This window comes from Cardiocondyla obscurior, linkage group LG11 (genome assembly GCF_019399895.1).
Source record: "Cardiocondyla obscurior isolate alpha-2009 linkage group LG11, Cobs3.1, whole genome shotgun sequence".
NCBI lineage: Eukaryota > Metazoa > Arthropoda > Insecta > Hymenoptera > Formicidae > Cardiocondyla > Cardiocondyla obscurior.
Window position 1 is genome coordinate 2,171,294 of NC_091874.1, and position 20,514 is coordinate 2,191,807.

General features: G+C 34.8%; 6 protein-coding genes across 7 annotated transcripts; 5 read left to right on the forward strand and 1 right to left on the reverse strand.

Moving 5' to 3' along the window:
• Positions 1-117: 117 nt before the first annotated feature.
• On the forward strand, positions 118-2,387 carry LOC139106723 (uncharacterized). The gene is made up of 5 exons (XM_070663662.1): positions 118-294; positions 604-963; positions 1,096-1,404; positions 1,515-1,673; positions 1,875-2,387. Exons 2-5 carry the CDS (start codon positions 632-634, stop codon positions 2,380-2,382), a joined length of 1,308 nt encoding a protein of 435 aa, XP_070519763.1. The 5' UTR covers positions 118-294; positions 604-631; the 3' UTR covers positions 2,383-2,387.
• Positions 2,388-2,637: 250 nt separating this feature from the next.
• LOC139106725 (odorant receptor 67c-like) lies at positions 2,638-5,324 on the forward strand. 2 transcript variants are annotated; one of them, XM_070663664.1, is made up of 9 exons: positions 2,638-2,729; positions 3,282-3,401; positions 3,476-3,593; positions 3,785-4,046; positions 4,127-4,288; positions 4,371-4,461; positions 4,654-4,790; positions 4,984-5,116; positions 5,203-5,324. In XM_070663664.1, exons 3-9 carry the CDS (start codon positions 3,476-3,478, stop codon positions 5,254-5,256), a joined length of 957 nt encoding a protein of 318 aa, XP_070519765.1. In that variant the 5' UTR covers positions 2,638-2,729; positions 3,282-3,401; the 3' UTR covers positions 5,257-5,324. The 2 variants fall into 2 exon arrangements, with proteins under 2 accessions (XP_070519765.1, XP_070519766.1); XM_070663665.1 differs by having other exon boundaries at positions 3,282-3,593; positions 3,845-4,046.
• A 340-nt stretch (positions 5,325-5,664) lies between these two features.
• On the forward strand, positions 5,665-8,647 carry LOC139106729 (putative odorant receptor 92a). The gene is made up of 8 exons (XM_070663670.1): positions 5,665-5,823; positions 6,068-6,422; positions 6,615-6,876; positions 6,984-7,124; positions 7,236-7,326; positions 7,549-7,685; positions 7,827-7,959; positions 8,048-8,647. The coding sequence occupies exons 1-8, from the start codon at positions 5,680-5,682 to the stop codon at positions 8,099-8,101; spliced, it is 1,317 nt and encodes a 438-aa protein (XP_070519771.1). The 5' UTR covers positions 5,665-5,679; the 3' UTR covers positions 8,102-8,647.
• A 45-nt stretch (positions 8,648-8,692) lies between these two features.
• On the forward strand, positions 8,693-13,307 carry LOC139106728 (odorant receptor 4-like). Its single transcript, XM_070663669.1, has 9 exons — positions 8,693-8,891; positions 9,069-9,188; positions 9,281-9,398; positions 9,557-9,818; positions 11,344-11,484; positions 11,634-11,724; positions 11,819-11,952; positions 12,193-12,325; positions 12,417-13,307. The coding sequence occupies exons 1-9, from the start codon at positions 8,748-8,750 to the stop codon at positions 12,468-12,470; spliced, it is 1,197 nt and encodes a 398-aa protein (XP_070519770.1). The 5' UTR covers positions 8,693-8,747; the 3' UTR covers positions 12,471-13,307.
• A 342-nt stretch (positions 13,308-13,649) lies between these two features.
• LOC139106726 (golgin subfamily A member 7) lies at positions 13,650-16,935 on the forward strand. The gene is made up of 3 exons (XM_070663667.1): positions 13,650-13,881; positions 15,012-15,173; positions 15,296-16,935. Exons 1-3 carry the CDS (start codon positions 13,873-13,875, stop codon positions 15,584-15,586), a joined length of 462 nt encoding a protein of 153 aa, XP_070519768.1. The 5' UTR covers positions 13,650-13,872; the 3' UTR covers positions 15,587-16,935.
• An 879-nt stretch (positions 16,936-17,814) lies between these two features.
• Positions 17,815-19,628, reverse strand: LOC139106724 (myb-like protein U). The gene is made up of 4 exons (XM_070663663.1): positions 19,353-19,628; positions 19,130-19,261; positions 18,717-18,992; positions 17,815-18,613 (listed from the first exon to the last, which is right to left on the reverse strand). The coding sequence occupies exons 1-4, from the start codon at positions 19,489-19,491 to the stop codon at positions 18,186-18,188; spliced, it is 975 nt and encodes a 324-aa protein (XP_070519764.1). The 5' UTR covers positions 19,492-19,628; the 3' UTR covers positions 17,815-18,185.
• Between the last annotated feature and the right edge of the window lie 886 nt (positions 19,629-20,514).

The window sequence follows — 20,514 nt, forward strand, 5'->3', positions numbered from 1 at the left end:
AGGGATAAGATTATTTCACAAAAGCGAAACAAAAGCTGTCGAATCTGTCATCAATAATTTTTTTTTTACACACTGAATCACAAACCTTTAGGCTTTTCATGCAAAATTCTTGCGTACAATGGCATATCAACCCTTAATTAAGCACTGGTTGTACTTACCCGGATGAACTGTTAACAAATTGCAAGCCGTCGCATCATGAAAAAGTACTGGTCATTATTTGAGCGCCAAGATAAATCGCCGCGCTAACTGAAAAAGTTCATTCATTGGAAGCTTCTAAAAATATAATTTTACAAGGTATTTTCTATTTTTTTTTAGTAATTATCTGGCCTAAGTCATGTATTTAAATTATTATTTGTTTTTATCAACGTTAAAGTATAAAGTGTCATAAAACGTTATAATATATTTTCTTTCAGAAATTACACCTGTATCAATTTAGTATAGAAAAGAATTATTATTAATATTCATTTAAAAAAATTAATAAAATAGTTCGGCTGAGAAATTTTTTGATAGCTAAATACATAGACATAGATAAGACACTTTTATATTGCTGTTATAATAAAATGTTATATTAAAATTGTATTATATATTAATCTGAATATCAAGAGTAAGTTAACATCGACAATAATCGACAATGGGGAGCCGAAAGCCACGATTTCAAGTTGGTCTCACGAAGACACAGGCATTACGACAGGCGAGGAGTTCTACTATAGTAAAAGAGTTTGAGGAGAAGCAGGAAACAACACGGCAACAAAAGCCAGTCTTGGCAGAACACGGTCGAAGACGGCCATATATTCCAGCCGAGCCAAAGAAAGTTGACTTTGCTAGACCGGGTATGACGAAGGCGATGGTAGCCCGAATGAAGCAAGCGCAAAAAAAAATTAGGCAGTACGAGGATAAACAGGAAGAATTCAAACCACAAAGAATGCCGAAAAGAACACCCGCGCCGGTCGGCGGTGATCCTAGGTGAAACTTAAAACAATATGTAAAGTAAAACACAGTTGTGTTTTACGCATTGCTTATTGAACCAATTATAATAAGATTTTTTTTTTCTTAATGAGCATTTTAAATATGTCCTACAATTTTTTATATTTCTAGATTCGGTAGAGAGAGACCTACTAGACGCATACCGTCTCCGTCAGCTTCACCTCCTAGACGAGCGAGAAGACCGGAGAGAAGGGCACCGGAACCGTTTCCTGTCATCCCGGAAAGAACTAAAGAATTGGCAAGGTCTATGAACGCCCAATTGATCCAGGCCGAGCCAGTCGGCGAGGGTCCGATTGACAGTATCGTGATACCACCAAGATCAGTAAACGGAAATCGCACCACTATCGTTAGCATCCCTCAGCCACCTACGGCTGGTGAGGCGATATCCGAAGTGGCGAACCGGTCGATTAGAGTGATCAGGTGACTTGATATCACAATAGGAAATGTATGTCTTTGAGGTGGAGGTTCAACAAAGATTACTTGGACTAAAAATACAATATGTCAATGATCTTTTAATTATTATTGAACAGCGAGACTCTAGATGAACAAGACGCTGCGGAAGCTACCACGGTACAGAATAAGTTGGAGGACTTGCAACAAGCAAGACGGGATTTTGTGATGGCTGTGGCGAATGTCGGCGGTAATGCTGTACAATTAGCGGAGGACGAGAGACGCAGATATATTTATAGGTAAAAAAAAGTTAAAGTTAAAAAATTGGTAAATTAAAACATCTAATAAATATTTGCGATCGAATTTTTATCGAATTTTGCGACAACCAATGTTTTAAAGACAGAAATAACTGATCTAGCCGCGTAAATAAAACTGAGAAGTAAAAGAAAATTTTTTATGATAAAGATCTCCGTCAAATTAATTGTCTATATTTAATACAGAGTTCCTGACATCGAGAGCGAGATGTTCCAAGTCGAATACGGCCGAGACCATCCAAGTGTCGTGGCAGCTCGTGAATTTGCTCAAAGAAGCATGGCCGGAATTAGGGCGCGCGAGACAGCACGTCTACAAGAGCGAGAATTCGAGAGAATAGCTCAAGAGCCGTTGCCGGAGGACTTGCAATTCGACATACCGTTCGAAGAGGAGTTTCTACGCGAGGGCGACTTATCTTGGGAAGAGAGGGAGGATCTGCCGATTCCGTCCAGAATAAAAACTACTATGCGCGACATACCAAGACGTCAGATGCACCACGAATACCCTCCCTTCGACCCAGAGGAGCTCGAGAGGTTCTTCGACGTAGAACAATACCCGCAGAGTCCGCAGCGTGGACCGCCACCAGGTCGTGAGCACCTGCCACCGGATCTCTGGGAGTTAGAAGACCCCTGGGCAGCGTGCGGCGTTTGTCCGAAGCAAGAAATATCCGATCTCATTCGCTTTGACAGTCCTTAATCTTTTGTCTACTGTACTAGAGTCTGATAGATTAATTTTTGTCTCCGAAACTTCGAGATATCCCGAAGGAAAGGTATGTTTCGACTTAAATCTCTGATTTCTATTTATTTTTTGTCGGCTTATTTTATTGTGTTAAAATAATTTGTAGAAGTATAACAAAAAAAAATCTAAAAGAAAAAAAAATTAAATTGACGGAGTACTGAACGCGAAGGAAATACGAGGAATCGTTACCCGTTAGTAACATGTTCTATATTTATCCAAGAAACTGTCTTGTACGACCTTAAAATTTCTCTCGTGTTTAAAACTAACAGCAAAATATTCTAGTGAGAGGACGTCACATAAATAAGGTATAAAAGAAACTCTAACACACATATCATTACTATTATAATCACCACTTGGTGTATCACGCAATCGTATGCTATTTGGAATTGAAAGTACTTGGTAAATTATACTTCATATAAAAAAAAGTGACGGTTTAGTCGAATACTTTAATGTGAACGAAATTACGAACTGACAATTCTAGACAATCTATAATTTCGTGTTATTCGTTCCACGACTTCCAACTGGGGAACGAATAATATAGTCTGCGTTTCGTGTGGCCTGTAGAGCTGCATGTAGTAAGTAGAGATACCCGCGCGAATAATCATGTTAGAGAATTTTTTACGCGAGTACAATAACAACCGGATATTGTTGTTGACCACAGGTCTCTGGCCGTACCAAAATAAACTTGTGAGAAGTTTATTATGGACGTTTTGCTTTTTACTCGAATTAAGTTACTATCCCTTCGAGGTACATCGGCGCATTTCCTCAAAATAAAAAAAAAAATATTTTTAGTCGAAATACATTTTTTTACAATTTTATTTTAAACTGCATATGATATAAATATTATATATTTTTAGATATTATTGTTATACGATCATTCGGATGATGCGCAATTGATTTTCGAAGGATGCTATCAGATTTTAATCTTAACTATTTTTCTCGTAAGACATTTGAAAGATTGTTTAAACCGTGGCAAGGTAAGCTTTGAACATTTTTATTTTAAAAATATAAATATAGTAAATTAAAAGTTATTCTTTGATTTTTTAATCAGATGCGCTGGATATATGAAGCTATTGATAGGCACTGGAGTATATTTACAGATGATATAGAAGTACGGATCATGGAAGAATACTCTATTCTGTCACGAAAACTTGTGACATATTACACGAGTAAGTATATTTTTACATTAAAAATTGTATGTAATTTTTTATTACGAAGAGAAAATAAAATTCAACAGAATTTTTCACGAATTTTTTTTTTATATATTCGCTTAAACAAATCAAACAGCGGCTTTAACTTTTTTATAAATTAATATTATTAAAAAAAAAAAATAAATAAAACAGCAATCATTATGTTGTAGTAATTATTTGTGGTACATTATTGGTGATTATAATATTACCATTAACACCGATATTCTTAGATATAATAGTGCCACTTAACGAATCACGCCCGCGTCTCTTTGCGGTTGAAATCGAGTTCAGGGTAAATAAAACCGACTACTATTTCCCAATTTACTGTTACATCTCCGCTGTAATCATAGTGGGATCAATTATTACGTTAGGCACCGACACAATGCATATTATATGTGCTTCTCATGCGTGCAGCTTGTTTGCGGCTGTTAGGTAAGCAAACCGTAAAATATGCAATTATATTAATAAGTCATATACTTTTTTGTTTAATTACCACCACATTTATTTTGCAGTAAGCAGATCGAAAATGTGACGTTGAAAGTAAACGATGATAATGGTGATATTAAAGAAAATAAGCATGGTATAAATAAGAATGTTGATTTGTGTGTGTCCCAAGAAGAGATGATATACCAGAAATACATAATATGCTTAAAGAAACATCAACTTGCTATAGAGTACAGATTTTTTTAACCATTTTTCGCTGTTTTTGTAATATTAATATAACATTTTTATTTGTACGATATCGATATTCTACAGATTTGTGGACATGCTAAATTCATCATACAAGGAGTGTTCTTTGGCCATATTAATAATATTGCTGGGAGTTTTAACTTTGTCTGGACTTCGAGTATGTATTATAACTGTGCATATAAAATACGCAAGTATACATATATTGAAAATTTTAATAACTCGATGAGAATTATATTTATTTCTACACATTATAAAATTAATGTTAATTGTTTTACTTAAAAAAAAAGTAAATGTATATTACTAATGTCACATAATATAACTATTAATTAATTTTCTTAATTTATTATAGATTATTTATGTATTAAATCAATTTAGAATATTGATAAAATTTTTGCTCGTACTTATAACAACATTATTTGCTCTGATAGTCGTGTGTTACTCTGGTCAGAGAATAATGGATGAAAGCCAGAAGATATTTTACGAAGCGTAATAATTATTTAATATTTTAATGTATTACTTTTTACAAAATTCCCTCTTAAACAGTTATAAAATAATTTTTCCATAAATATGCATAAAGTCTTTTGAGTTTCAAATATGTTTTTGAAAAAAATATTTTAATTTTGCACCAATTTTTCTTTAAATATTACCGCTAATTATTGCTAATTTTTATTGATTGCAGATACACCGCGGAATGGTACAGATTCTCACCTCGATTAAAATCATTATTGAGAATAATTCTTTACAGAAGTAGTGTACCGTGCAAACTGAGAGCGGGAAATATAATTCCATTGTCCATTGCCACCTATGCTACGGTAACAAAGTTATTTTCTTTTTATTGCTGTGCATAATTAATTAATAAATAAATAATTTATAATAAAACTGTCCTATTTACTTCAAGGTAATACGAATGTCCATGTCTTACTACACAACGTTATTATCAATACAAGACTGATTACTGTTCCGACTGATTACTGAATGTCCAATGAGTGTTTCATTGTATGCATCTTATGTCAATAAATTGTACTGAAGTTTAAGCTACCAGTTTCCTGGAAAATATGCAAACGGGAGATAAAGAAGCTAGTGCGCCCGTTCATTGTTACACCCACCCCTCAATTTCTTCCTGTACTACATAATAACGGAACACTATGCACGTCACGTTATACATGCGAAAGGGTCTAATAAATGATATCTTAAATAGAAAGGACAGTTACAGTGTCAGAAATACCCTGACATCGGCAAGCAGATAGTGACAACCGTGGACACCCTGCAATTTTATGTTATTCGCCCTACGACTTGTGCCCCGGAAAATCGATAATCGTGCGTGGCACGTGTTATTCTGCTACAACCATTCAAAGGGAAACTAAGACGAATAATCATGTTAGAGAACTTTTTGCGAGAGTACAATGCTAACCGGGTATTCCTGTCGATCACCGGCCTCTGGCCGTTTCAAAATAGATACTTGAGAAATATCTTAAAAACTTTCTTCTTTCTACTTGAAATAAGTTACTGCCCATTCGAGGTAATATACACTCGAGCTAACATATTCTTTCGAATTTACTTTGGTAGTTTCAAAAATTTTTTTTTTTTATTTTATTTTACCTAATTTAATTTTATTAATTTTTTTTATTTTTTAATTATGTAACACACGGATTAATATCTAATTAAACACAAAAGAACAGTAGGTTCTATTTAATTAATCGCGTATAACTATTTTCCTATATTTACAACATATTTTACGAACGATTATTCAATGTTAAACTCAGTTAATGTTGCTGTACTATCACTGGGATAATCCGCAGATGGTTTTTGAGGGTAGCTATCAGCTTGCCATGTCAATGTCTTTTATTGGGAGGCAAATAAACATGTTCTGGAATGACACTAAGGTGAGCCTTCGACAAGTACGACGCGTTGTACTCGGTGATTCGTTCTACATTGTTTATTGCGGAACAACTACTTTCAGACCTAACATGTTAAATCGTTTCCATGTCTATGGCGATCAGTTGCAACGACTGTACCAAACTATTGACGAGCATTGGAACATATTCACGAACGACACAGAAGTGGAGGTCATGAAGAATTATTCCACGCTTTCACGAAAGTTTACAAAGTATTACTCGAGTATGTATATCATGTTGTAATCTAAAACAGGTCCAGATTATCAGTAGTAATATCTTTTGAAACTGGCAACAACCATAAAAGAAAACAAAAATTTTTTTCTAAAGCCCTACACTTTTAAATATTTTATAATAATTTAATATTTATTAAATATATTACAATAATTTTATTTTATTATTTTTTTTTATGTTACAGTGCTGATGTTTAGCACAATGTTAATATTCATGATAATACCGCTAACACCGATTCTGTTAGACATTGTAGTGCCTCTTAACGAATCGCGTCCGCGATTCTTTGCGGTCGAACTTGAATTAAAAGTGAATAAAGATGATTATTTTATTCCAATTTTATGTTACACCACCATTGTGGTTCTGGTGGGTGCAACCGTTGTGATGAGTGTTGATGCGATGCACATTGCGTGCACCGCTCATGCATGCAGTTTATTTGCCGCTATCAGGTATATTCATTTATAATAAAATGATAACTTGAATACGTATAAGATATATGTACGTTTTGTATATTTTTATAGACACGTATTTTATGTAATTTTTAATACATTTATAGTAAGCAGCTTGAAAATATAAATTTAAAAGCTAATAACGAACTCAAGGAACCTGGAGATTACATGAAATTTAATCGATTAAATGAGGAAATAATATACCGGGAATACATAATATGTTTAAAGAAACATCAACTTGCAATAAAGTAATTAGTTCTTGTCAAAGTGTTTCTCTTCTCTTCTTTAGTTTAATGTGGTATGCACACATTATTAATGCAATATTAATTTTATGTAACTTTACCTAATTTCTATTTCAGATTTGTTAATACATTAGACTCAACGTATCAAGGGCTTTCATTACTTTTGTTAGTTTTACTTGTTGGAACAATAAGTTTGATTTCAGTTCGAGTAAGCTTTAAAAACTATTCACATAAAATTTTATATAAAATGTTCGTAAAAAAACAATTTAAAATAAAATTATAAAACACTTGTGCATTGTAAAGCTTTCCTATGTTTTCCTAAAAATTTTGTTTTCGTGAATTAAAAAAAGAAAGAAAAAAATTTATTTAAAAATAATATTTAACAATATACGATATTTGGAAAAATAACGCAATATTATTAATTTGTTAGATCATTTACGTACTAAACGAAGTGCGGCAAGTAATAAAGTACACATTTGCATTGACAGCATGTCTGGTGACTCTGATGATTGTATGCTATTCTAGTCAGAGATTAATGGATGAAAGTCAGAGTATATTCTACCGAGCGTAATAGTTATTTCTTATCTTAACGTTTATTAATAGTTACAACGACTCTTTCATATAACATTAAAAATAATTTAACTGTCAATATTGTTAAGATTTAATTAAAAAATGTAATTAAAACCTGTTACTAATTTGTGCTTGCAGATATGCTGCAGAGTGGTATAAATTTTCGTCTAGACTAAAGTCTTTATTGATAATAACTCTTTACAGAAGTAATGTACCGTCCGGATTGAAGGCGGGTAATATGATTCCATTATCTATCGCGACCTATGCGGCAGTAAGTAAAATGCGTAGAATTGTTAAACATTTTATATAATATTACGTACACGAAAAATAAATTACGCCTTTTCTATGTTTTATTTAAGGTAGTACGAATCGCCATGTCATACTTTACAGCGTTTACATCAATAAAAGAGTGATTACTGAAGTTTTAATTAACTCTTCATCGACATGTTTTCATATGTTTGGTATACTGTGATATCTGCCACAAACTATCAATCAATAAATTGTATTTCGATGATATATTTATCTTCGATAATTTTTAAACTCAATATTATCTATTGTTTTTTCTTTTTTTTCTTCATAATTTTCTCTATTTAAAAAAAAATTATTACGTCTATTGTATTTATATTTTAAACTTACTCGACTTCACTTTGTTTCATTGTTCTTAATTTTGAAGTTACTCGACTCTATTGAAGTAGCTAGAAACGACTAAAAGACGTTCCGTCAAAGAAGAATTTTTAATGCAATCAAAAGTCAAAAGTTAATACTGCCGTAAACTATTATTTTCATCTTCAATTATCTTGTCACGTTATGTGCTGCGCTACTATATACTTATGCCTATACCTATACCTCGGTTATTACGTGTCACATCGGAAAGAATATCCAATAAAAGAACATTTTCGAACAGTGAAAGACAGGTGTGCCTTGTTATTGGAGAAATAAAATAGTCAATTATAAACATGGTGCAATATGTGTGACGTTTCTTGCGTTAGTTCAGAAATCGATAGCGTACGCTTGGCACGTATTACTTTGTCCTAGCACGTTGGAGAGTGTATATTAGACATGCTATCGAATTTTGTACGCGAGTACAATATAAACCGAGTATTTTTATCGTTTTCAGGCCTCTGGCCCTTTCAAGATAGACTCGTAAAAAATGTATTACGAACTTTCTGCGTGCTATTGGAAATAAGTTCTTATGCGCCTGAGGTAACGCACATCAATTACAATACATTCAGCTCGGCAAAGTACATACCGTAGCTTTTACAATGCCCAGAAATATATTAAAGTTTACCACAAAGTATATGCAAAAATAAATTAACGCGCACGAACATTTATTTAATTACTAAACAGATTATTTTAATTATTCCTAATTGTTGCACATAGATATTACTGCTGTGCGATCACTGGGACAATTCGCAGATGATTTTTGATGCTGGCTATCAATTCATATTCACGACTTCTTTTGTTGGGAGGGGTTTGCATAACATTTGGAATCAAGACAGAGTAAATTCACACAGCTATATTGCAATGCCGTGCGTGTAATAATGTGTCTATTTACTTATGTGTTAAATTGTTTCTATGTTTGTTACAATCAGTTACAACAGTTATGCATAGCCATTGACAATCATTGGGACATATTTACGGACGACTTAGAAGTTCAAGTGATGAAAAATTACTCTTCACTATCACGAAAATTTACGAAACTTTTCGCAGGTTAGTACGTTATTATAATATTTGCTACATTAAAATCTGCATATTGTGAAAGAGCGTTATTAAATAAAATTTTCAATTAAAAAAATTTTTCTTTTAAGTATTTCTCAATTTTAAATTAATTTTATGATATAAATATATTTTTCTTTCTAACATTGCAGGATTATTGATCGTTATGTTATTAACATTTGTAGCAATACCTTTAGCGCCAGTATTGCTAGACGTGATAATGCCTATTAACGAATCACGCCCGCGGATTTTTGCAGTTGAAGTGGAATTCAGATTGAATAAAGAAGATTATTTTATATTCATTTTTGGTTACACCACCGCTATAATTCTAGTGGGTATAAACATCGTAATGGGAGTTGATGCGATGCATATCATGTGCACAGCTCATGCTTGTAGTTTATTCGCGGCCGTCAGGTAACGTTAAAAATTATTAAAATAATTGGACTGCTTATCGTTGAAAATATTACAAGATACAATTTTCGCATACGAGATATAATTTCCACGTACCGTTTAATATAACTAGAAGTCATGTGCGCGCACTATTTTTTAAGCGACTTCAATTACTAACAACGAAAAAAAAATCATGCGACTTACCGATCTGCATGAGCTTCGGCGGAGTTGAAAGTTCTGCCGGTGACTGTAACATAAAAAAGAAAATAATATAAACATGTTAGTTAAATAATAAGATTAATAAAAAAAAGATTTGTTTTTTTTTTTTTAATTTATACTTACTTAAAAGTTGCTCCGCCGATGCAGGATACCCGTCCCGGGCCTGCTCCTCCTCTCAGATGGGACGTGTCGAGTCATCCTTCCGCGCACAAGTCACTCGCGAACACCCCGACCGTGATTTTATAATCGCGTAAATTATCGACGCGTTCCTGTCGGCACTCGCGTTTAGAATAAAGCCCTACTAAAAAAACTACGCCCGAATACTCAGCGGAAATCGCGGAACGACCGACGAACCGGCTGCGGTTCGTATAATTATTAATCGGCGGTGACGACACTTTTGTAGACGACGGTGGATGCAACTGCGTCGATCTGTAACAAAAAGAAATATAAAATTTAATCGTAGAGATGCAAATTAATAATTAAAAATAACATTTTTCTTACCTCTGGCGTTGCTGCGTTGATGCACGTGTCTTTCCGAGGCCTCCTCCTCCTCTCATAATATATTAGACTTCCTCTAGAGTCCTCCAGCTTCCTCTTAGATCATTTGAACCTCGTCCCTCGCACTAGTTACCTGCAAACAAGCCCGGATAATTAATTAACATTACGCGAGTCTGTACAATACTTCTAAAATAGATAGGTCACCTCAGAGAGATGAGCACATAAGTAAGGACGTAGCTTACGTTAAAGAAAGAAAACGTGGCCACAAGCGCTCCTCACACGGAGAATGGGGAGAAGATTGTTATCGCGCCGGCAGGGTTTCGTTCAACGCAATTACGTATTACGTTCGGCACGAGCACGCGGTTGCTGTGAGTGCGTAGTACGTAACATGTGCTTCGCGCGACCGCTGGAGAAGGACAAAGCGAGAGTGGGAGTAGTGGGGGAACATACCTAGCTCGCGGCACGTAGGCTCGCGCTCGCTCTCACCCCGTCCCACCCCGCCTCCCCCCGACCCCCCCGCGCTTATCTATTCGTTACTCTCGTTCGATTTAATTGTAATATTTAATTAGTATGTCCAGACAAAGACGGTACTTTCACCAGATCGTCCTCGATCTCGAAGACCGTCTTTGCCTAGATATATTAATTAAATATTAAAATTAAACCGAACCACAAAATCGCCGACGTTGACTCTCGCTTGGCGTTAAGCAAGCCAAGCGAGAGAGAATTAATCAACGTCGGTTTAAAACGGTAGTAATTAACGCGTCACACGAATTTTTTAAGATATGATAAGACTTACGTTCGTAATTTTTATAAGACAAGTTCACGTTTGCAGCAAACAAATTGAGAATATTATTTCAAAGGCGAATAATAATAAACTTAACAAATGTGGATATTTGATCCTTGATTCGGTGAACGAGGAAATAATATATCAAGAATATATAATATGTTTAAAAAAGCATCAGCTGGCAATAGAGTAAGCAGCTTAATTTTATTATAATTGTATCTTAAATATCGAGGCACCTATTTAGCTCAGTGAGTATGCACGCCTCTGTCTTTTTACAAAATAACACTGCTTATAAATTAATATATTACTGCTTATACAATTTGCTAATGTGACTTCAGGTTTGTTAATATATTAGAATCATCTTTTCAAGGACTCTCATTACTTTTATTACTATTACTTCTTGCAAATATAAGTCTAATTGGAGTTCGAGTAAGTTTTAATGATTTATTCTTAAAAAATATTCCATGTAAGTACAATATAAATTTTTTTTTTCAATATACGTAATACTTTTAATTTGTTGTAGATCCTTTATGTATTACAAATCGAGGAGCTAATAAAATTTGGACTTATGTTCATATTACTGCTCAGTGACTTGCTGATCGTATGTTACTCTGGTCAGAGATTAATAGACGAAAGCCAGAACGTATTTTATAGAGCGTAATAATTATTGCATACCTCATTAATAATTTGTATATAAGTATTTGTGAAGACGCATTGAGCAAAGTTATAATAAATTTTAAAGTGTAACTTGTATACTTTTAATACAATACAATTAAAATTTTTAATTAATGTACAAAATATTTGTATTTTAATTAACTTTCTAGTTATTTTGAATTAATTTTTAATAAAGTCTCTTACAAAGATATAATTAAAAGCAGCTACTGATTATGTTTACAGTTATGCTGCGGAATGGTACAACTTCTCGCCTAGATTGAAATCTTTATTGATAATGACTCTTTACAGAAGTAATATACCGTGCGGATTAAAAGCCGGAAATATGATTCCTTTATGTATCGCAACTTATGCAGCGGTAAGTAAAATAAAAAAAAATGTAAAGATGCTTTTTCAACAATAATATTACACACAAATGTGTGACACACTTCATATTCTTTCAATTTAAGGTTGTACGAATCGCCATGTCTTATTTTACAGCGTTTAAATCGTTCAAAGATTAATTACTGAATTTTTGTATCGTACGTATATAATATTCTTTTATTTTAACGGTAATAAATTGTATTTCGATGATTTCAAAACTTCTCAAATTTAATTTTACATCTTCCTTTTCTTTTTTTTATTACATTATTTTAGGGGACTATATTTGGATTTTAAACTCATTCGATTTTATTTTCTGCTTTTAAAAATGCTAAAAATAAATAAAAAAAAAAGTCTAGACTGTCCAGACAAGAATATTTAAAATTAACAAAAAATGTTTAACTTAAAATTCAAGTTGGAACTCAAGAAACAATTCAGTCTGTTATTATTGTCACTCAATTATCTAGCTTGTGCTGTACACTCTATTCTTAATTACAATGGAGCTTGGACTTGTGTTACAGTGAAAGTGATGGTTTGCAGCCCTATTTTAACTATAATATTAATGACTGTCAGTATTGCGTGCGTTACATTGTCATTGCAAAGATGTGATGTATTATTAAAGTATATAATAACAATGTGGCTATAACGACACCGTTAAACAGAAGCCTATAGACATACAAACATGCTCTACCATCAAAAAAAGGACTTTGACACTGACAGATATTGATGTACCGAGATATGTAAATATTTCTTGTGCCCTAATTAGTATATTCAGAAATCGATGGCACAGCTGACAAGTATCATTTCCTCTTACATTAGCTCGTCGGTGAGCGAATATTAATCATGCTAAAGAATTTTTTACGGTAGTACAACTTGAATTGAGTGCTTTTATCAGCTACAGGTCTCTGGCCTTTTCAAAGTAAGCTTGTGAGGTATTTTCTCTTTACGAAGCTACTCAAATTTATTATATTTCAAAACAGTACTCACCGAAACAGCAGCCTGGTCGTTTCAGTTTACTTTCCATCCTTCCACACTAAGCTTTTTTCTCACGCGACGTGGAGGCTGGAGACCAAACACGCGTACGTACACTTCTCAGTTGTATTCGGAGAAGAAAAAGGAATTAAGAGGAATGAAACCGTGGAGAAGAGCATCGAAGAGAATGAGACCGTGAAGAGCCGAGAACGTCGAAGTCAACGGAAGCGCGATGAACCAAGAGAAGCCCGCCTAAGAGCTCTAACTGGAGGGAAGGGAGGGAAAAGTGCAGCGAGTGGCCGCACTGGCGGCAAAGCGAATCACGTGTTACTCGTCCGTGTTATCCGCGCATGCGTGCGTATTGTTAATGGCGGCTGCGAGTCGCGGAGTCGTGGGTCGTGGGTCCGTTCGTGCGTGCACGAGCTGACAGCAGCAGCGATTTCCTTCTGGCCGATCCCCCCGGAGTCCAGGTCGCCGCGTCCATCCGCGTGCGAGTAGGCACGACAGCCGCGACGGCAGCGAAGGTCTTTCGTCGAGAACGTGCGACAATCAACCGGCAAGACGAAGCTCAAAATGCCACTGGTGAGTGTTTCTGTGCGTGTTTCCTCTCTCTCTCTCTCTTGCTCTCTCTCGCTCTAGAGCGTCCGACTGTCATCGCTTGGTCACTCAGCCTCGCGATCTTCCCTTCGCGGAAAACAGTTCTTTTTGTGCCTGTCGAACGATGAGAGGATCGCACCTGTGAAACGAACAATAAATAAACGATGACGATCCTGTAGCTCCTCGCGAGTCTTCGGGATTGGGTGCGGTTTTTTTTTCTTTTTTTTTTTGGTTATCTCCGAGCACGAGAAGGGTTACGTGAGCTCTTAGGATAAATCCAGGCAATTTGAAAAAAAATAATTTATTTATTTGCAAATATGTAATACGAACCGATCAGTGTTCTTATGCATGTGCTCGTGCATATTTACAAACTTGTTTGGATAGATCCTTAAAGGCAAGTTATTTGAACTTATGGACAACTTAATCTGTCAGATAAATGTGCATCTGTTTTTATTTTTCTTTCTCAGTGAATAAAAGCATATAATGTATTACTTGTAATGGTAAGGATACCAAGAGGTTGAAACAATTAACTCTAAAAGAGAAGTCAAGACTGCAAGCATTAGTGTCAAATTTTTATTTGTTTGTGATAAAGTTTCAAGTGTTTATCTGAAATATATTTTAAAGGGAACAGTAATGAAAGATGAATGTGTCAAAAATATGTCAATGTACCATAATTTTCTGTTATTGCTATACAACTGTTTCCAGTAGTAAATAGTGTACTTGGTTGTAATGTTTGTTCATTGCTGCAAGTAATATTAAAATGTATATGTTCTATTTGCAAAAAGAGTGGGCAGAAATAACAGAATCTTTTTAACAAGTCTATAAATGATTGTATAATGTTACATTTTATTTTGCAGAGCTCAAAGTTGAAGAAATTGTTATATGTACTATTTGAAATAATTTTAGACGAAAGAAAAGTATGTTATGGTACACAAGTTTGATATTTGTGTTGTTATTAGCATAAACAATAATATGCCACATTGAAACAAAAATTTACTGTTAATGTGTGCAGAAGTGTTTTATGTTATAATAGAAAAGATGTAATTGTGTAATCACATATAGGTATTAAAAAGAAATAAAGATTTAATAGTAATAATGATATTGTGTATTTTTAGGGCAATCATGCTGCCCTCACGCCGTTGGAAGACATGTCAGCGGGAGGGCAGGCAGGTGGGGGGCCTCCTCAAAATTGTCAGAAAGTTTTTATACAACGTGACTACAGCGAAGGTACTATGGTCAAGTTCCAAACGCGGTTCCCTACAGAACTGGAAAGTAGAGTGAGTATCGAGAGAAAGAATCTCTAATCTGTGCAATACACAGTTTGAAGCAGATTAATATGTTTGCTAAATGTATTTAGGAAGTATATTTATTATAAAATGTTTCCTTTTTTTTTATTTAGTTGGACAGACAATTGTTCGAATATACGATCAATCAGTTGAACAACTACTTTGCTGAGGCAGAACGTGCCAGTTGTTCTACGTATTGCGAGAGCTGCCTATACTGTCTCACAGGTTATCTGATAAGTATATGTACCGAAACTCACTACGAAAAGTGTCTGCGTAAGGTCGCCAAGTTTGTCTGCGAGCAGAACGATCGGGTGTACAAGCCACGCGGCCTCTTGTTAACAGATCCAACTACTCGCGGGCTTAGGCTAATAGAGATCTCGGTACTGGATAGACCTGCGTCGTGACTGCATATTAGCCGATCCAGGGAGTTCTTCATGTGACCCTCCGAGCAGCACTTTAGACATTATTTCGCCAGAATCATGGACACGCACGCGTTTGTGAGTGCCTATCGGCACAATTACGGAGCGTACCGGCTGGTTTGAGTCATTTTCGCAAAATGCAGAAATGCTGCAAGGCTTAAAGGAACACGAATATTCACCAACGATGTCCCGTGGGCCGCAAGTTGTTCAAATGCACTTGTACGTTTTATCTTGCCGAATATGTGTAATGAGCTGAAACTCTTTTGTCGTCTGGTCACGCCTTGCATATCATTTCAAAAGATAAATACCGATTGGATAAATTAATAGTATATGGAAAAACTCACGAGAATATGCGTTAATTAATTTAGATTTGTGAAGATTTTTCTTCTAATTTTAGACATTAATTGTGACGAAGTTTATACAAGGTTGACTCAGTCGTTGCAAGAGAGTGTCGCGTTTATTCGCATTTGTGATTTTTCGATCTTAAGTGGCAACTGCTGCGTTTTCGAGGGGAGGGAAGGGGCGTGCATCAAAGTGCGTGGATGTGTAACGAAGCCGTGGCACTTCTATAAGTTCAATTTTCTATATGCGTACATGTAACATACAACATACGAAAGTATATGGAGTATATAGGGCGAATCAGGGTGTGGTAGAGGAGTGCAAGTCGTGTTCGTACGCGCGCTGAACGATGCGAATTAGCTTACCACGAGCCGCCACGTTGATTTGTCACGTATACGACGGGGTCTACATATTTTTTTACTGTTTATTTATGACTTTTACGGTATCACTTGCATTTAATTAATGAGACGTGAATGAGATGCGTGTCTGCGTGAATTATTTTGCGAAGGGATGACATTCGACGTTGACGTTTGTAGCGCATTTCGTTCAGGTTCCTCGCTCTAATTAAGAACCACGATTGCGAACGAGTCTCGTTTACGACGGACGCTGACGAACAAATTTCCGAGTTCTTATCTTCCGCGATATATCTTCCATTCTGTTTGTGTATCTGCGTATAAAAGCGTAAAAAAATCTTCTAGCATACGTACATACATTGGATGAGGTATTCAGCTTGTCGCGTCATAAAGAAATCCGAGGATTGGCTAAGGAAAGTGATGAAAAATTGTATAAAAAGCGGAGGGGCGATGTAAAAAAAAAAATAAGTTACACCATAAAATTGATTGGCATTGTGATCAAGGTGGAACCGTTTACGATGCAACTTTCGCTTTAATCCGTTCTCGTAATCGAAGCTGGCCACTCGTTACGACGCTGAATGCTTTTCGCGTTCCGTTCTTGAACTATTGTAAATAATAATCTCAAACGATACAACGACGCAACACCATGTCTACTTTTATTTTTTTTCTTACCCGCTTGGGAGCCTAAAGTAATTGTAATACAAGTGATGCAGCGCCAAATTTTTCGGGCACGATCGCTTCAGTTAGGAGTGCATCTCGAACCGGTCTACGCTGTCGATTGACTCGATTTCTGATGCATCTTGCACGAAAAATATGACGAGTACATGTAGGAGTTTCACGGTGACGTCGGAACTCGGGGTCCGTCGAGGCCTTTCATCGGTTTGAAAATCTCAAATTAGGCGCTTGCTACAGACTGCATTGCGTACAACGGTATGACGATACCTTGTTCTTGATCACAATGCTCGCGGAGCCTGTTCGATGTTGCAACGCGATGTTGCCTGCTAAAGGATCTTGCCAAATAAGCGTGTCACTGCCTCGGCCGCCGAGGCTCGGCGCACAGGAAAATGACCGCGAAATCTCCGAGATCGTATAAGACGTCGAAAGAGAAGAAGAAGAAGAAAAGGGAATCCGGAGAAAATTTTTTGGGAAATTACGAGATGTTTCTTGTTAACCATTGTTTTCTCTTTTTTTTTTTCTTTTTTTTTTATCTTGGACGTCGCAATATCACGTGCATAAGGGCTCTGACTTCATGTGCGCGAGCGCATATGTTTGAATATAATGTATATAAAGCGGATTATAATCGTCGACAGAAGATATAGAGATATGGAAGGAAGCGAAAAGAGAAAAAAAAGGAACCGTTTGTTATACTTAATTTAATTTAGTAGGACCAATATTGGATTGAGATGATCCGTAAACTGTAAAGGACACCATCGTACGAGTGTAATTTCTAAATGTTTTAATATTAAAAACAGCATAAAAAAAAAAAGAAAATAAATGAGAAAAATAAAAAATACGAGTGCATTAAAGATTCACTTTCTTTTTTTTATTGAGATAACGTTTTCTTTTTCTTTTTTTGTTTTAATCCGAGTGTTACATTATAACAATTTAATCAAGCATATTTATATCTTCTCAATGATATATATATTTATAAAAATTAACAAAAATTATTACATAGAATCAACAGAAAATAATTTCTAGTATAAATAACAATTGTATATCGATTCAATAACATTTTAAATGATAAAGAGATTGCCAATTAATAAATTAATATTTTTGAAAATCTAACGTTGCAGTATACTTGCAAAATATGTATAAAGAAAATAAATTTATATATCTTGTACTAACAAGATATATTTTGTCAATATTTCAATAATTTCAAAATGAATGTTATTCTAACATTTTGGCAAATTCTTTAATTGTTTTTGTCTTAACACAAATTCTTTATAAGTCATTTTTCCATCGTTCTTGCCACCAGTTTCAAACTCTTTGTCAAACTCTTCACGTCTGTCATATACATCGCAATTCTGTGTACTTGTGCATCTTTCCGTACCTTTTTTTATATTTTTTACTTTACGTTTATTATCTTTAAACTCCTTTGAAGGACCTTCTGTAGTATACAATTTATTTTTTGACGGATTTTTAAAGTCAGTTTTTCTGGAGGTGTGTTTCGTTTCCCACAAACTTTTAGTGATATCCTCCTTAACTTGCTTGTAAAGATTCTTGTAATATTCTTCAACAGTTGGAATGAATTTAAACGTAGCCCGAATAATTTTGTTGAAAAATTTACCGACGTTCTGCTCTAGATTCACATGTTGTGGTCCTACAAAAATGTTCAAGTTTTGTTATAAACTTTTTTTTGTAGTTTTGTCTGAAACGAGTGATGAAATTTCCAGTAAAAATTTGATTTTAGGCAAAATACTTACTAAATTTGTTTTTTTTTTTATTCAATGTTATCGGTGGTAGATTTATACGAAAATGAAATCTGACAGATTTCTTTGGTAATTGTAAGTGTGATGTACTTGGAACAGAAGAGTCAAACAGTTTTTTCTGATTATCGTTGTTAGAAACAGATTTTGGCGAAGAGTTTGCACTTGTTAACTTCTCAAATTCAGTTCTCCAAGAGCTGTCGGTATTCTGATTAAGTAACACTTTCTTTTTTTTGGCTGCATATTCCTTTCGAAATTGATACTTTCGTTTTTCTGTAACATAAACAGTATTAATTCTGTGCTTTTTATTCTCTTTAGTATATGATACTTTAATATTTGAAAATTTAAAAGTACAAATATAAAAGATCATATACTTTTTTAATTATTAAACATTTTTTAATGTTACAAACTGTTTAAATTATTATCCACGTGTTTTAATTTGGTATTCTCTTCACTTTTCGAATCATTAGTGCTGCTTTTTAGGTCTTTATCTTTCGTCTTCTTTTTCTGCGTAGTTTTCCTTTTGTACTCTATTGGTAAATCTAAAACAAGTTATAAATTAATAAAACATACATATATTTTTTACAATTTAAATTAAGAGAAGTTGCTATTAAATATATAATAATTCTTTACCTTTGTTACTTCGGTTCTCAGACGATTCTGAAGTAAATTCGGACATCAATAAACTAGATTCATAATATTTAGATTTATTTGGCGTGCTTGATAAAATACGTGATTTCTTAACATTTTCACAGATGTTCCTTCTCTTCATTTTATATTAGATATAATCACTTAGTGGACGTAATTAGTAAAGTATTAAATTCTTAGCAATAATTTCGACACCGAATTAAACTGTCGCGTTCCTTCAGATTCGGCGTTCACTTAGCGAGTGAGCTGATGTACGAGAGAAATCGAAAAAAGAAATTCCTCAGCTTGTTTATAAACCTTTTGGTATTCATAGTCAGTCTTATTTAGTTTGGAACCAATTACAGAGCCGAATTATTGTTTTGAAACATTGCTTGAAATGACTTTGAAATAAGAACTGACTATGAATAGCAGCCTTGCCGCCTTCGTTCTATTACGAGGTAAACTTATACATATAATACTGTGCGTGACTGCTAATTAATTCGGATAGTTTTGTTTAATGAGAAGGCGCCATGAAAACTCTTTTATCCTATTCTTTAAAAAGCGTTTTATTAAAAATATAATAAAGCTGATAGTGGTTCAGACTTGTAAGGTATAGTTAAAAAGTTTATATGTATTTATTCATAAGTATGTATTTAAATTTTAAAGTAAGGGAGGGCAACCGACTGTAGTTTAATTACCGCTAGTGGATTGGCATCACTGTCGCTGGTGAGCTTCTTTACGTCAGTTCGTAACGCGAAAGACGTTAACCGTTCGAAGTGGCGAATCGTCGCGTACAAGATTCGAGAATTCGCGATCGTCTCGCGTTCGTGATCGCGAAATTAAGTCTCACCGGCATACATATGCATATCCCGCGTTTTATTAGTACGCGTGCTAATTGTCATCGCGCATCGGCGATCGGGATTTCTTGCGGGAACGAGCTCGGTTGAACGAAATCACTGTACTTTGAACTACTCTTTGGTGTCGGGATCGAGATGGTTGAGACACGATCATCGTTAGGTGCGTACTTGCCGTACAATTAACTGCGTTAATTTTGTTTCTCGCGATTAAGTATCGTCATTGAAACCGAAAAAGATGCGAAATTTCATTCGGATCGTTGCATACTTTTGTGACTTTTCTTAATCGTCTGTTGCATTATTTCAGCGTCAGG